Source organism: Spea bombifrons, chromosome 1, assembly GCF_027358695.1.
Source record: "Spea bombifrons isolate aSpeBom1 chromosome 1, aSpeBom1.2.pri, whole genome shotgun sequence".
NCBI classification, from domain to species: domain Eukaryota; kingdom Metazoa; phylum Chordata; class Amphibia; order Anura; family Pelobatidae; genus Spea; species Spea bombifrons.
Genome location: NC_071087.1, coordinates 55,756,566 through 55,772,370, shown reverse-complemented (window position 1 = coordinate 55,772,370; position 15,805 = coordinate 55,756,566). Strand labels below are relative to the sequence as shown.

Genomic DNA, 15,805 nt, shown 5'->3' with positions numbered 1-15,805 from the left:
GGTGTCCAGAGGGACCCTGTACCATCTCGTGACAATTTTAAAGGTCGTTTCCTGCATCCGGCTAGATATCGAGCCCTTATGTACAATATAAAGAATGTTGGACCATTCTTCTGGGGAGAACGAGCAGTTCAAGTCCCTCTCCCAGAGGCTAAAGTAATACGGTTTGGCCAACGGCTCTGGGGCCAGTAGTAAGACGTATAATTTAGACAGTAAGTGAGAGGGTTCTTTCCGCTCTCGGCAAAATCTCTCCAACTGAGTAAGCGGCCTGTCCGCCTGCGGAAGTGTCGCTAAAGACACAACAAAGTGTCTAAGCTGGTGGTAAAGAAACCGGAGCTGGAAGGTTTGGGAACCCGAGCCCATCAACAAGACATGGGCATTTTTAAAGTTAGCAACCATCTACTTGTCACCAAGGCTTGTTTGTTCCCTAGGACAATTTTTGCATTGCGCAAGAAGTGGAATGTGCATTTAAGTATATCCATGCCTCATTTTGGGGCAGTGTAGCAGCCCCGTAATCAGGTTACTCCCATAAATCCCTAAGATCATTTTGTCCCCCGTATGGATCCATCTCTTCCAGAGGTTGTGGCAAAAAAAAATGTTTTTCTCACATACACAGTGCAACGTAACATTATTAAATGATAGCCGTGAAAGCAATTGTCAATGTACAGGCCGGGTAGAGAGGGACAGCAAAGTTAATGGGCGCTGACACTTTTTTGTAGCAAGCTCTGTAGCACTTTTATGGTTTTCTTTAGCAAGAAATAAGAGGAATCCTGTCTGGGTAATCATGTGATTAAAGTATATGGCAAACTTGTGTTTCATTTTTTTTCTACGCAGAAGGTATGGCTCCAGGCACTGATCAGCTAGATGTACACGCCTGTGGTGGTTGTAATCAATGATGCACTGTGGTTTTTGAATTTGTGCATCTTCTCTCTCTCTAATTGTGGCTGGCATAGTGTTCTTACTGGACATTGTGAACAAAATAAAAACATCTGTTTTGTCACTATATCTGTAGCAAAGGTTCCTCCTGGCGTAAAGCTGGTGTCTGCTTTTGTGTTTGTCTGGGGTGCGTTTTTTTATTATTGTCTTAAAAGCACATGTACCTAAACAAAAGAAAATTTTAGGTATAATAATTGTCAGGGTGGGATTAACATAGGGGCTCATGGAGCTGAAGCTCTCGTTAACAGCTGCCACAGACATAGTTGTAGACTGTGGAGGTCAGGAATCAGGGGGTGCTATTGGAGGGGAGATGGTATGGTAGGCCAGCACTCCATAGTGTCCCTTCTGGCCGCAATCTGGACGGCTTGTGCATACCTATACCATATTTTTGTATAGTTTACTTGTATATTTGTGTATTTACTCATTGGACAGTGGTAGAAAGGAACCACACAATTTTTTTCGGGACTCTGAAACAAACTAAACATCTACAACTTTTCACAATCGAATGGCTAGTTGTGTTCCCATTGGTTTTCAGAGATCTGCACTAAGATAGGGCAGCATGTGGTGTGCATGGAGGTATAAAGTGTTTTAAAAAGGCAATGGTCCTTAAAGGAACACAAACATATATCCTAAACATTATCAGTGTTCCAATACCTTTTATACTATAAAATAAGTTTGCAAGCTTCATGGACCAAGAAACAATGCTAATGAGTACGTACAGGTAACCATGAAACTGAAGGAGTGCTAAACAGAAAAAACACACAGATCATCATGAGAAGAACACTTTAATTACAGTTTTAGTTACCTGGGATGGATGTCCAGCGACAACCCAGTCCACTCTGTTTTTATTTTGATAATCAGCAATAGCAGCCTTGCTTAGGCGTCTCAGAGAACTGAACATTGCTTCTTCTACTTTGCCAAGCCAGTCTTCCACGTTGCCTCTAGCCTTTAGTCCTTTGCCCAAGCTAACCTAAGGAAAGTAGTACACAGAAGACCATATAAACTATGAGCAAAACTACAATATGCATATGAAATTATATACAAATCTAATAATAATAATACTACAGTTTATAACAAAATCATTTACCCTCTCTCCTTCTGGGGACAGCATTGCTAAGATGTCATTGGTATATACCACTTCTTGCTCCCCTGGTGATGGCATTACCGCAAACTCCAGTTTAGAAATGGAGTCAAAGCATTTCCTTAAGTGAGGCTGAACTGCCTGAGGATTGCGCGTCTGGGCCAGAATTTCAAGAAGCTCGTCATTTGAAAGGAAGTAAAATCTGTATAAAAATAATTGTAAGTCACGTAAGCTAAACTTTGTTGCATTAAGAGTTTTTTTAAGAGTTGTTTTGACTAGATTCAGCTTGCAATTTAGCCTCAATACGACGGAATGAAGAGTTGCGCTCGGAAGCAGTCAAGTCCTTCTAACACAGCAAAGTAACGGTTCTGCCAGGTTTTGGCTATGGGTGGGAATATAATAATTGAAACCTTGGGGCAAAATTTCCATTTCGAATGGGATGACAGGGTTAAAAATATAATAAATGAACCCAGTTGGAGGCATGAAGCTCACCTATACCTCCCCCTCTGCCCCCATTCCAAGTCCAGTGGGGAAGCATGGAGACAACCTATGTGCCATCGCCTGCCCAACTATATCGTGGGGTTAAAAACAATGAATCCCACTGGGGAGGCATGTGCCCACTATACCTTCCACCTACCTCTATCATTTATGCTGTGGCAGGGGCATAATTAGAATCCCACAACACCACCCTTGTCCCCATACAACTTGTGAGTGCCATCTTTGCCTCCAAGCAGTATATCAGTGCCATACTAACCCCAAACAGTCTGCCTGTGCCATATTAGCCCCCAGCTTGCCAGCGCCCCAAACAGCGCCCCAAACTTGTCTATACTTTTTTTGCCCTTTTGTCAACACAAATTTACACGCGCTAGCACACATACACATGCTTATCCATACACTAACTCATACTACACACATACACTCATGGTAACACACACTTCCTCTCACACCACTTTTATATAAACATTCATGCTCACACACAAACACAACAAATACACATCTATGCTAACACAAACACACATTTTTGCTGGTACACACTTACACATAGACACTCATGCTCACATACACTTATATATAGACATCCATGTTCGCATACATGTGTACATACACATTCATGCTCACAAACATACATACCCCCTCCCTGCAGAATCCCCCCATGCATCTGTAGGCCAAAAGGGATAACACAGCTCTCATAGGCACTAAAGTGTCTATTTTTAGGACTGAAGTACAGTATAGAACTCTCATAAGTTTGATCTGTTTCCACAAGACTGATCAGAGAATGTAAGTGGTACAGAAATTGACATTATAGACGCTATTCAGTATTATTATTATATTAAAATGTGGTATAACTCCCTCTGACCTCTACTACATCCAACTTGTGAACTTGCTTTATAAGAATGAGATAGGGCTGTAATTATTTTCTGGTTATTATTTGTTTTGGGGGGGGTCTATGTCACCTTTAAGTAAGCACACTATGATTGACACTTTAGACGTAAGTTACATTAATCATAATTATTACTTTTAATTATATTACAAGAGCAGAGGCACATGGTTAACCGTGTTACAGGATAGGTAATAGACTGCTTTAAATAGAACACTAATATCTTACCTGCAATTCATTATTAGGATTGATGAAGAAAATTAAAAGAAACATACTGACCTTGGAAAGACAGCCCTCTTTGATTCTAAGTAAGCCTCCAGGCATTTCTGAATTTGATCAAGGAGCGCATTGTTACTCTGAAATGTCTCCAGAAGACCTGTGTATAGTAATATATATTAGTTACTTAATGCAAATATGAAACGTATGATCAGAGTATTTAAGCCACCACAAAACCGTATTCTTTGGTATTCCCAAAGAATATTGTTCTTGAAGCTCCATCTCTAGGTTCCCTCATGCCACCCATAGCATATTAACACTGTAAACACTGTTAGGAGACAATAAAGATACCTGGCTGAGTTGCAGCTCGAAGAGCGTTAGGTAAACGGTTTACTTTCCTCATGACCTCCTTCCAGGATTTGTCCACTTGTAAAAACATCTTAGCTTCTGCTGGGAGCTGCCTTTGAATATCTGGAGCACTGAAGATGCTTTCTAAATAGAGCCAGTTCCTTTGACAAGTCAGCCACTCATCCTAGAAATATATAAAATATATAAATATTATTATAATAAATATATATATATATATATATATCACACTTATCTGCATCTCGTATAGGCTGAGATCTGAACAGGACAGGAAACAGAAAACAGTAAACTGAGAAGGCTTTCCACTATATGTAGGAGTGTGTCTGTGGGAATTTCAGCTAAAAGAGCATTTGTGAGGTCAGGCACTGATGTTGGAAGAGAAGGTCTGGCAATCAGCATTACAATCCATCTCAATTGTGTTCAATGGGGTTGAGGTCAGGGCTCTGTGTGGGCCAGTCCATTTCTTCTGCACCAAACTCTGTAGTGAGTGATGCTATAGAAGAGAGATGACTTTTACGCACTAGCTCTTCACCAGCCCCGCTCTGTGAGTGAGCGTGGTCTCCGGTATCATAGCTGAGCTGTTATGTCATTCAGCACTTAGCAGCTCTGCGAGTGAGCGTGGTCTAACGCTTTATGGCTGAGCTCCTAGATGCTTCAACTTCAAAATAGTAGCACTTACAGTGGACCGGGGAAGATCTAGCAGGGCAGACTGCCTTGTGGCAAAGGTCGCATCCTATGACAGGGCCATGTTTAAAGTCACTGAGCTCTTCAGTATGACCCGTTCTACTGCCAATGTTTGTCTATGGAGATGGCTACCTAAGTGCTTTTTATACACCTGTCTGCAATGGGTGTGACTAAGACACCTAAATGAAATAATTAGGAGGGATATCCACATACTTTCGGTCAGATGCATGTTATAAAAAGTAGAAACTGAAAGATTAGAAAGAGAAAAATAAAACCAAAGGTGAGAAAATACAATGACAACACGCAGAGGGAGTAAGTGAGAAAATGAAAGGCACAACAACCTTCAAATATAAAAAAAAATACATTAAAAAGACATTAAAGAAACAAGGTATACTTACTAGAGTCTGATTAAACAAAGACAGTTGTCTTTGCCATTCGTCAACACGAGGTTTGATGGGCCCAACGTAACGAGATGATGCTATGGTCGATATATTTATGGTACTGTCATCAAGTAGAACCTGGAAAAATGTTTTTGACTTAATAAAGTTCCAAGAATTATTTCAACATTTTATACAGTACTATAATTCTAGAGTGGGATAAGACATTTTCAAGCCCATCCTATCACTGTCCAACATGCTAATCTCACAAAATGCTCTTTATGTTAAAATTTAGAACAAAGCAACTGGCTCTTGCAAAAATAGCAGGAGTTTTAAGGTGACTTTACAGAAGAGATACCGCTTCTATTCACTATGAATATTTAAATCAGTGAGATTTGTTTAGTCCCCTCACTGATTGAACTATGAATTTTCCAGCTAAACACTTCTTGTAAGAGAAACTAGCCAGGATGAATCCTTTCTTTATGCATAGCAAAATCAGCGAGTGAAAAATTACAAACTCAAACCTTAGTGAATAAAACCCTCCGCTGCTGCTGGCCGGTACTTCACCCGGGGCTTCTATGACTGAGAGCCCACATCACATGACCTTCCAGTGCTCCACCATAGCCCCGGCGGAAGGTTGTTTGTGCGCATCCCACAAATGTTCACCGGCTGCGGGATGTGCACAGACAACCTCCTCTGCTGCCGGCACCTCTGCCGGGGCTTCTATGGTTGAGCACCGGAAGGTCATGTGATGCCGGAGCTCCCCAGAGGAAATGCCGGCAGCAGCAGAGGCTGCCAGAGAGGAGGATCCGGGTCCCCTGCAGCACTGCAGCACTATTTGAGGTCTGAGTAGAAGACAACCTCGAATTTAAGATGAGGGATATTTTTCAGAGCATTTTCTCTGAAAAAACCTTGTCTTATAATCAAGCAAATAAGGTATTATTTCTGCAGCATTAAAACCAAAGCTAGTGTACTCGTTATTACAGCCAACAACTTACCTGAATATCATCTGTTCCTCCAAGAATAAACACATCCTTAGAATCACGATGAGGAATAGTAACAAATTCAGTGGTTTTCCAAGAATCCTCTACCTAAATAAAAATGGTAATTATTTTTTTCTAAGCCTTTTGTCTGGGAGAAAAAATTATATGTGTAACTAATATACAATAAAAACAACTTCTTCATATTGTCTTAGCCTTTCTAGTCTATTAGGTATTTTTAAAACATTCATAATATAGTATTTCCATTTAACCCTACTGTGTCTTATGCTAAGAAGAGAAGACAAGATATGTCTCAGTCCTTGACCCCATTCACAGAGGACCGCACTTTTCTTATAATTTTACCCATTCAATATAAAGCTGGATTGATTACCACATTCTGTCAGACTCACCACCAGGCCCGGACTGGCCATCGGGCACACTGGGCATTTGCCCGGTGGGCCGGGCCACGGCAGGGCCGCATTGATTTAGAGGCTGATGGAGCTGCAGCTCCAGGCCCCTACCCTACCTACCGGGTCCGCCACTCTAAGGGGCCGGGAAGTCCCCACCAAGGCCGGCCTTACGGGTCTGCGGCCGCACAGGGTATAAATTAAAACATCGGGGTTTTTTTTACTTTATTTAACATCCTCCATGTTAAATAAAGTTTTTTTTAACTTTATTTAACATGGAGGATGTTAAATAAAGTTGAAAAAAAACCCCCGATGTTTTAATTTAAACCCTGTGCGGCCGCACACCCCTAAGGCCGGCCCTGGTGGGGGCTTCCCGGCCCCTTAGAGCAGGACCGGCCTTTGGGGTGTGCGACCGCACAGGGCGTCACACTCTAGGGGGCGGGGGGCGGCCCGCACCGGGTGCCGCTCATCAGGGGGTGCCAACTTGCGGCACCCGGCACCCCTCCAGAGACGGACAGTAATGTCCGCCGCTGGAGGAGCAGGTTCGCAAGGGAGCGGTATCGGAGGTCTTTAACAGACCTCCGGTTCCCTTGAGTGATTTTAAGCCGGGTTGAACCCGGCTTAAAATCACTCAAGGGAGCCGGAGGTCTGTTAAAGACCTCCGATACCGCTCCCTTGTGATCTGCACGGCAACAGCTGCTGTGCGCCGGGATCTGACAACAAACCCCGGCGCACAGCAGCTGTTGCCCTCTGAACCGGAAGAAGACAGAGAAGACAGAAGAACTGAAGAAGAGGAGCGAAGAGGAGGAAAAGGAGCTGTAAGGAGAAAAGAGGAAAGGTAGGAAAATATTCAGTGAGAGTGGATTAGTATATATGTGTGGATTGGTATGTATGTGTGGATTGGTATATATGTGTGGATTGGTATATATGTGTGGATTGGTGTATGTGTGGATTGGTATATATGTGGGGATTGGTATATATGTGTGGATTGGTATATATGTGTGAATTGGCATACGTGTGGATTGGCATACGTATGGATTGGCATACGTGTGGATTGGCATACGTGTGGATTGGTATACGTGTGGATTGGCATATGTGTGGATTGGCATACGTGTGGATTGGCATACGTGTGGATTGGCATACGTGTGGATTGGCATACGTGTGGATTGGTATACGTGTGGATTGGTATGTGTGTGGATTGGTATGTGTGTGGATTGGTATATGTGTGTGGATTGGTATATGTGTGTGGATTGGTATACGTGTGGATTGGTATATATGTGTGGATTGGTAAAGGTGTGGATTGGTATACGTGTGGATTGGTATATATGTGTGGATTGGTAAGTGTGTGAGAGTGATGGGTGTTATGCTGTACCATTTCCAATGTCTTTTTCATGATCTAATTATGCTCTAAAAGTACATCATAACTCCCATCACTCTATACTGTTCCATACAGTGGCAGAGCTGGGAGGCAGAGGCCTTGCACCCCCACCGCAGGACTCCTGAAAGGTAAGTGAACTTCAAAGAGGGAGAGGGTAGATAGTTAGGAGGGGGTAGATAGGCAAAAGAGCGTGAGACGTGGGAAAGAGGGTAGATAGGGAGAAGGGAGTGAGAAGGGGTAGATAGGGGAGAAGGGAGTGAGAAGGGGTAGATGGGGCAGAAGGGAGTGAGAAGGGGTAGATAGGGCAATCATACTCCTATCATGCCAAGTCTGCGAGTACATCCTGGAATCTGGGTATGCCTGGGCATGATAGGAATGTGATTGCTGTTAACAATCATATATATATACATATAATATTGTTTTTTTAATTGTTTTGTCCTATTTTGGTGTGTTACTTACTTTAAATAAAAGTGTTAGATTTTTTTATGGTGTGGGGAGGTCATATTCGGTTTCGGACAGGTAAATGCTGCATTTTCGGTTTCAGTCCAGAATTCGTTTCGGTGCATCCCTACTACTAAGCCAGACAATGAAGTGGTAGGCCTACACCACATCAATGTTTGGCGTAGTATATAGTGATTGGTGTTATGCTGCACTATTGTCAATGTCTGGCTCAATGTATAGTGATAGGGATTACGCTGTACGACTGTCAATGTGTGCCTCAGTATATAGTGATAGGTGTTATGCTGTACCACCGTCATTGTCTGCCTCAGTATATAGTGGTAGGTGTTATGCTGTACCACCGTCAATTTCTGCCTCAGTATATAGTGATAAGTATTATGCTGTACCACCGTCAATGTCTGCCTCAGTATATAATGATAACAGTGAGAAGAGGCAGAGGTGGTAGATAGTGATACAGGGGGATAGATAGTGAGAAAGGGGAGTTTTGTTATGTTTGAAATGGTACAGCATAACACCCATCACTCTCACACACTTTTTTAAGTTTTTATTCCTTTCTTTTTTTGGGATGGGGGGGCACCAGAGGAGTAGTCCGCACAGGGCGCCAGAACACCTAAGGCCGGCTCTGCCTTAGAGTGGCGAACCCGGTTGCAGTTACGGCGGGCTTAAGGGGCTCTGCCTTAATACGGCCATATTTTAAGGTACTAGCCTGGAGCTGCAGCTCCATCAGCCCCTAAATCAATCCTGCCCTGCCACAGGCGCGGTCGCAGTTGCTGCTTGCTCTGGCAACAAGGTAAGTAGGGTGAGGGAGGGGGCTGCAGTGAGAAGGGGCAGAGGGGGGTTAGGTAGTGAGAAAGGGGGAGAGGGGATAGATAGAGGCGGTACATATTGATAAGTGGGGAAGGGGTTACATAGTGAAAAGGGGGAACATAGTGAGAAGGGGCAGATAAGATGATGAGAGGGGGTAGTGTGAATGCGTATGAGAATGAATGAATAAATGTGTGGATGAATTGTGTGAATGCGTATGACAATTAATGAATTCATGTGTGGATGAATTGCTTGAATGATTTGTGAGACTGCATTAATGAATGTGTTAATGATTTGTGTGAATGATTAAATGCAAAGATGGTACATGAAGGGTGGGCTTTAACAATAAATAAATATGGGCTGCTCAGGCTTAAATGCCCGGGCCTATTTTATGTCCCAGTCCGGGCCTGCTCACCACCACTTATTCTAACTTTCAGAGAGACAAATAATCTGTCTCCAAAAAAACATAACCTGCATTCTGTAAGAAAAGGAGCTTTCACCACCTTCAAGATCTCCAGGCCGCTGACTTCTTCCCATGACTCCAACTCCAAATCATCCTCACACCTCTAATGCTTCGGTTGTAAGATCTCGGGAACATGGCCGCTTTCTCTTTCTGTGTAACTTGTCTTAATGTTTCACTGTCTCCCTATTGTAATAGCATCTTGGAGTCTGTTGGCACTCCAAACATAAATGTGATATAAATGAAAACACTGTACCTTTTTCAGTATTGTCTCTAATGAAGCTTCTCCAGAGGCCTGTCCTGATATATCCTGTATATCTTGGGCATAGTCAAATGCACAGATTTCAATAAGCTTTTCCAGAGAAAGGGGTTCTCCAGGGTCTGTCAGGGATGTATTTATAATCTGTTCCAAAGAAGCCCAATGCCTTGGTTTCAAAAATGGATTTCTTAGATCTGTGATCACTGGAACCTGCAGGAGAAAATTATACACATTTTTTGGGGGTATACAAAACGATTTGCCTCCAAATTGCTATACAGTAGATGTTCCATATTGTAATAAAGATGTAAATGCTAATTTTTCTTGACTTTAGTCAATCGTATACAAGAGTGGATCAGGTAGGTAGAAAGGTCCATGTATATCTATACTCAGAGGCAGCATTATCACATGAAAGAGAAGATCTGTTTCAGAAAGGCTGGTGCTTATGCAGTGGATGGAAGCATTATACAAAGTAACTGTGTAATCATGGAGCAAATGTGAAGAGGTAAAATGGCATTTACATATGAATCCGAAATCATTTCCTTACATTCAATATCCTTTTTAAAATACAAAGATCTCAATCATTAAAATGATTATTTCTTTTATATAGCTAAATTATCTTGTGTAAATCCTTAGAAATCAGCAATATATTATGCTCAGCCAGCACTGTTGACATAAGATGTCCCTTTCAATGTATTTCTATATTATCCCAGTATATGATCTTTGATTGTAACCATGCGCCTTGCCATGCTTTACTTCATCTAACTCATCTGTGCACTGCATTATGCAACTGTATAGCAATGAGGACTGACGACTAAACCGTTTAGCTATTATGTTACAAACCTTTTAGGAGCTGTAATCCATTGCAATTCCAAGGCACAGAACATTCAAATGACTTAATAATTAAATAATAACATTACTAGAAGTAATAGCCATGTGGTTATTCTCAATATGCTTGAAGATCATCATCCTTAACAAATTGGCCATTAGCTTAACATCAATTGTTGTCATGAACACAGAGTATCCTTTTTGAATGATGCAAAAATAATATTTTTTGGATCCGAAGCATACCTTTTCTTTCATCTTTTCCACCTTTTCTTTGAGTTGTGGCACTACATTGTTTGGCGGCAGTCCTTTCTCCAACTGACTTACAAACTTAGCATATTTAAGGACTAATGAATTGAGCTGTTCTGGGTCCAGATCTTCAAACTTGAACTAAAAAGATAAAGTAGTTTGTGGTTACAGTTAACCCATATACCCAAAAATACTTAAGTAGAGACAGATCTGAGCGTCTTACCTTCATCCATCCGGTCTGGAGAACATCCCATTCTGAAAGTGAATCCCAGAGAAGATGCTTCAGTTTTATTTCTGCACTGATTTCTTCCAAAGCATCAAATTTTGTCACTTCGACCTAAAAATCCAAACCAGTATTATTTAGAGACAAGCTTGGCCAATTGAGTTTAAAAATAAAAATTGTAACAAAAATAATTAACTAGAACCATGATTCCAGTATGAAATAAATCAAGACTTTCATAAGGTTGAACTCTAAAAATCATATCACAATTTACAGTTAGCATACACGCTCTCTTCACCTTGAAATTCTTTTGGTACGTTTTGTACTGAAACGCCCGTTTCTGTAACTCTTCAAGAATAGCCTGCAAATCTGCTAATATCTGCTTTACTTTCGTTTGATCAGCTGTAATATCCAGTATCTGCGGATCCTGTTAAAAAAACAGTACTGATTCAATATCAACTTGAGTTAAACAACCATGTTTGTCCGTTCAAATGTCCTTTTGTTTTGTTTTTTTAAAATAATTTTATACACCATTGTGTCCCCCTGAAGAGACTGTCCCCTAGCCATCCTACAGATTTGTAGTCAGCACATCACAGCTCTCCCTATGGTTTAATAACACATCGGGAATAAGTAAAGCAGAGGACATATCATTTTTATTATAGGAAATAATTGTGGTATTATAAAGCTCCTTTCCTAAGTTTAACATTCTTAAAATGAAACTATATGATGCATAAATGTAACATTTAACAGGGTGCAGTTGAATCATGTGGAACCCATATATAAATCCATGCGTGCTCAGCATGTACTGAACTTTACATCAGTGAGCAAGCGTTGAATCTAAGCCTACATTACAATGTGTCATTGTCCAAAATCAAGTCACCTACCACCTTGGGTTTCACAATGTTGGCTACAGTGGTGGTGAGACAGAACTGTGTAATTAACATTTTTAACCCAATGATAAGGTAGATTCTTCTATTGCTTCTTCAGTTTGGCTTGTTACTGGAATGTTTAATTGTGCATTTTCGACCATTTGGGAGACATACCTGAGATTGCTGCTTCACTTCCTTTACTTCTCTATTTAGCTCTGCTATATCTTTATCTAGAGAACGGCAGAATTTTTCTATGCTGCCATCTCGCTCGCCTACAGACTTGTCGATGGCATTGTGAACAGCTATGATTGATGGCTTGAGGGTGGCAAATACAGCAAAATCTTCGGGAGGCGTAGGTATTTGGTACTTTTCAATGAGCTGGTACATTTGGGATACAACATTGGATTCTTCTTCAAGAGTATTAATCTGAAAACCAAGCAATTACATTATATACATGTTATGTGTGTGTGTGTATATATAGTTATAGTCTTTTGTCTCATGTAACCTTTCAGGTGTCCAAACGAACAATGGGATTATAAAATTGTGACCTGCAAATGTGGCTTCAGATCATAAGAAGCCTAATGCCTAATGCCTAATAATTACTTCATACTGTTCCATTATTAGATTTATATCATATATTCCCATTTTTCAACTTGAATCTGAGATTATATACCATAGTTCAGAGAATATCTGAATATGACTGATGCTGAAATCTCCATCTGGAAATTTTAAGACTATGGAAACTTTACTTGATTTCAGACCTCAGAGGTCCCTTCTTCACAAGATGTCTGAACGGGACTCCAACGGTTCTCAACGTTAGCCTGACTCTACATTTCAGTCTATCATACTCTAGGAACACATCATGGTCCGCTAAAAGGCATCACTATGCAAATCATTTCCAGCCTTTGTTGTCTTTGGTACAATCACCTCAAAGGTGATTGAGAATAGAGTGCATGACCCATGACCCAACAATGTTCCTAGGCAAACGAAGTACAAACACATTTATTATCACATTTTCCCATGGTGTATAAATAACGCACTAAAACTAAATGTATTTTTGAAATACACAAAAAAAAAACATTCAGGTAGACCTAGGTACATTACACCTTCTGTAGACCTAGTCTAGGCAAGGTTTGTTTCTATACAACCATTTTGAAAACTCAAAAATGCAAACGTTAAAAAATACTGTGAGATGGCATGTTTACTTACTCTTTCTTGTATTTCGTCCAGAAATATTAACGTGTTTACATAATCTAATGTAGTAGTAGGATAAAACTCGAGTCTGAATTGTGCATCCTGGGCCTCTGCTATAATAGCATCCATTTTCTTCTTGGCAAGACCGGGAAGTATATCGTGTATAGCCTAAACCAAAGGAAGCAAAAAATAAAAAATAATGGGAAAACCATAGTAATCAGATCCATCTACAGTATACTGTACATGGTCACCATGTTCCTGTGCAAAAGCTTCTGTGTTATCTTCTTTTATATTGATAGCAGGGTAATACAGATGTGTATTCCTGTGTTCTTTTTTTTTTTTACCTCTAAGCATCGTTTTGGTGATGGGATTAATGTTTCCTTTAGTTTCTTGGCATCAATAAGTAATAATCCCAAATTTCTTTTCTGTGTTATAGCCAGAGCATCCTTGTGTTCTTTATAGTATTTATCTAGGCGTTCCGAAAAAAAATCAACTCCTGTTTGAAAACAATAGGAAGCGTTTAGTATTTTGTACATTGGTTGGTTTAATAGACGTCTGCCTTGTGTGCTTTCTGTTTGTAACCAAATTTCATTTAACTAATTCATTGGATGAATTACAGAGCTTTTCAAATTATTTTTATTTATTTTTTATTATTTTTTTAATTTATAAAATCACATTTGAAAGTGATTGAAAATATATATAATAAAATGTTTTTCTGGAATAAAAATGTAGAATAGAAAATGATCGTAAAGAGGAAGAACAGAGTGTACTACTTAAAAGGTAAAAAATTGACCTAAATGTTATAAATGAAAATCTGACCTAAATGTTATAAATAAAAATCTAGCGAACAACACAACTACATAGACAGAATGCATTTACAACAAGCACCAGAACAGGAGCACTTCACGGGCTTCCTCCCTCCTACACAAGGAATTTGGAGCTGGAAGCTTAGGTAGGAAACATCTTAATTGTATATTTATGTATATATTTTTTTAATTTAACGTAAACACTGCATTCATAGGACAGAGGACAAAACAGGGAGGATAGGTACAGGTGGGCAATATCCCTCTCCAAAGAATGAATTTATTTTTAACTCACCATCCCAATGGGAAGGGGGCATGCATGGGCTCTATGTTCCCCAAGGCAAGGGTATATTTCACCTTCTATCCCCTCCTTGGTGGGGTGTATGGGGAGAGGCACAGTATGTGTTCAGCCCCTCCCATAACGTATATTTGGATGTTATATTTTTATGACACCCCTACATTAATTGTTGTTTGTTTATTGGTGGGAAGTGCTGTCTGGCATTTCACCTTGCACACCCCACAGTTCTAATTTGCATTTGCAATTCACAAGCAAACACGTCTTGTTTTTACCACTTGCATCAACTCGACGCTCCCCTAGTCAAGTTAATGCAAGTAACGTGTTCATTTATGTGAGTGCAAATGTAATGAATATACAAGCTGGCCTTTAGTTAGCGAGCTTTTTGGCAAGCCACATACAGAACCCTCAGCCACAGCTAAAGAATGTATGAGACAAGAACACGTAGTTCATAAAGAAATAAAGGAAGCAAAAAGATACAATAGATACGTATTACATTTAAATATATGTTAACTCTTTAATAATATAATATGAGAAGTATTAAGTAAGAATAACCATGTAAGAAGCTGACGAATCAGTGTCACAAGATACACAGAGATTGCAACAACTTAAAAATACATTTCCAGGCCTGACTTGTAGTGATGTCCGGATCATGAACGAATCGTTCATTTGATCCGGTTCTTTTTAGTGATCCGGATGAGTCGGTTCACTAGACTGAACGATTCGTTTGTAGCGGTTCAGTCTGTGAATCATCATGCAGCTGTAACCTGATCCTAGAGCTGTGAGTCATCTGCAGAGCACTCTGGGGTCAGGTTACAGCTCATTAATTCTCACAGGAACGATGACTCATAGAGTCAGAGAGTCGTTCAAAGAGTCGAATGATCCGAAGAGTCGAATGAACCGAAGAGTCGAATGAACCGGAGAGTCGAATGAACCGAAGAGTCGAATGAACCGAAGAGTCGAATGATTCGAATCTAACAGGGATCCGGATCTTACAAGGATCCGAATCTTACAGAGATTCGAATCATTCAGAGAATATCACTGATACCATACTTTTATAAATAAATACATTAATAATGTTCACACTGCCCCCAGGATTTAGATTCCCCTGAGTTTGCCCCCCTTTACCTATAACTGCACCTACAGTTAACTTTATTAAATTAATTAAATTAACCCTCAGTCATCAGCATAAAATTAACCCTTATACCCCATCAACCATAACTGCCCCTGAAATTAACCGTAAAGATCCCATTAACCATAACGGCCCCTGAAATTAACCCTAAAGACCCCATTAACCATAACGCCCCCTGAAATTAACCCTAAATACTCCATTAACCATAACCGCCCCTAAATTAATTGCATGTACTCCAGATAAATTACCTAATAAATTGGTATGGTTGATGGGGTCTTTAGTGTTAATTTGGGGGCAGTTATGCTTAATGGGGTGTTTAAGGATAATTTAGGGGCAGTTATGCTTAATGGGGTCGTTAGTGTTAATTTAGGGCAGTTATGCTTAATGAGGTGTTTAGGGTTAATTTGGGGGCAGTTATGCTTAATGGGGTCTTTAGTGT

At 40.4% G+C, this 15,805-nt stretch overlaps 1 protein-coding gene across 1 annotated transcript in view; it reads right to left on the bottom strand.

Annotated features, from left to right (window-relative positions):
* The window catches only part of DNAH6 (dynein axonemal heavy chain 6), a 102,645-nt gene that overhangs the window by 68,307 nt on the left and 18,533 nt on the right, over window positions 1-15,805 (bottom strand). Inside the window, exons 13-25 of the mRNA XM_053461679.1 lie at window positions 13,481-13,632; window positions 13,152-13,304; window positions 12,117-12,368; window positions 11,372-11,500; window positions 11,077-11,190; window positions 10,851-10,994; window positions 9,780-9,992; window positions 6,034-6,126; window positions 5,057-5,176; window positions 3,960-4,140; window positions 3,672-3,768; window positions 2,021-2,216; window positions 1,739-1,903 (exon numbers count right to left, since the gene is read on the bottom strand). Of these exons, the coding sequence (XP_053317654.1) occupies window positions 1,739-1,903; window positions 2,021-2,216; window positions 3,672-3,768; window positions 3,960-4,140; window positions 5,057-5,176; window positions 6,034-6,126; window positions 9,780-9,992; window positions 10,851-10,994; window positions 11,077-11,190; window positions 11,372-11,500; window positions 12,117-12,368; window positions 13,152-13,304; window positions 13,481-13,632 (2,009 nt within the window). The remainder of the gene's footprint in view (window positions 1-1,738; window positions 1,904-2,020; window positions 2,217-3,671; window positions 3,769-3,959; window positions 4,141-5,056; window positions 5,177-6,033; window positions 6,127-9,779; window positions 9,993-10,850; window positions 10,995-11,076; window positions 11,191-11,371; window positions 11,501-12,116; window positions 12,369-13,151; window positions 13,305-13,480; window positions 13,633-15,805) is intronic.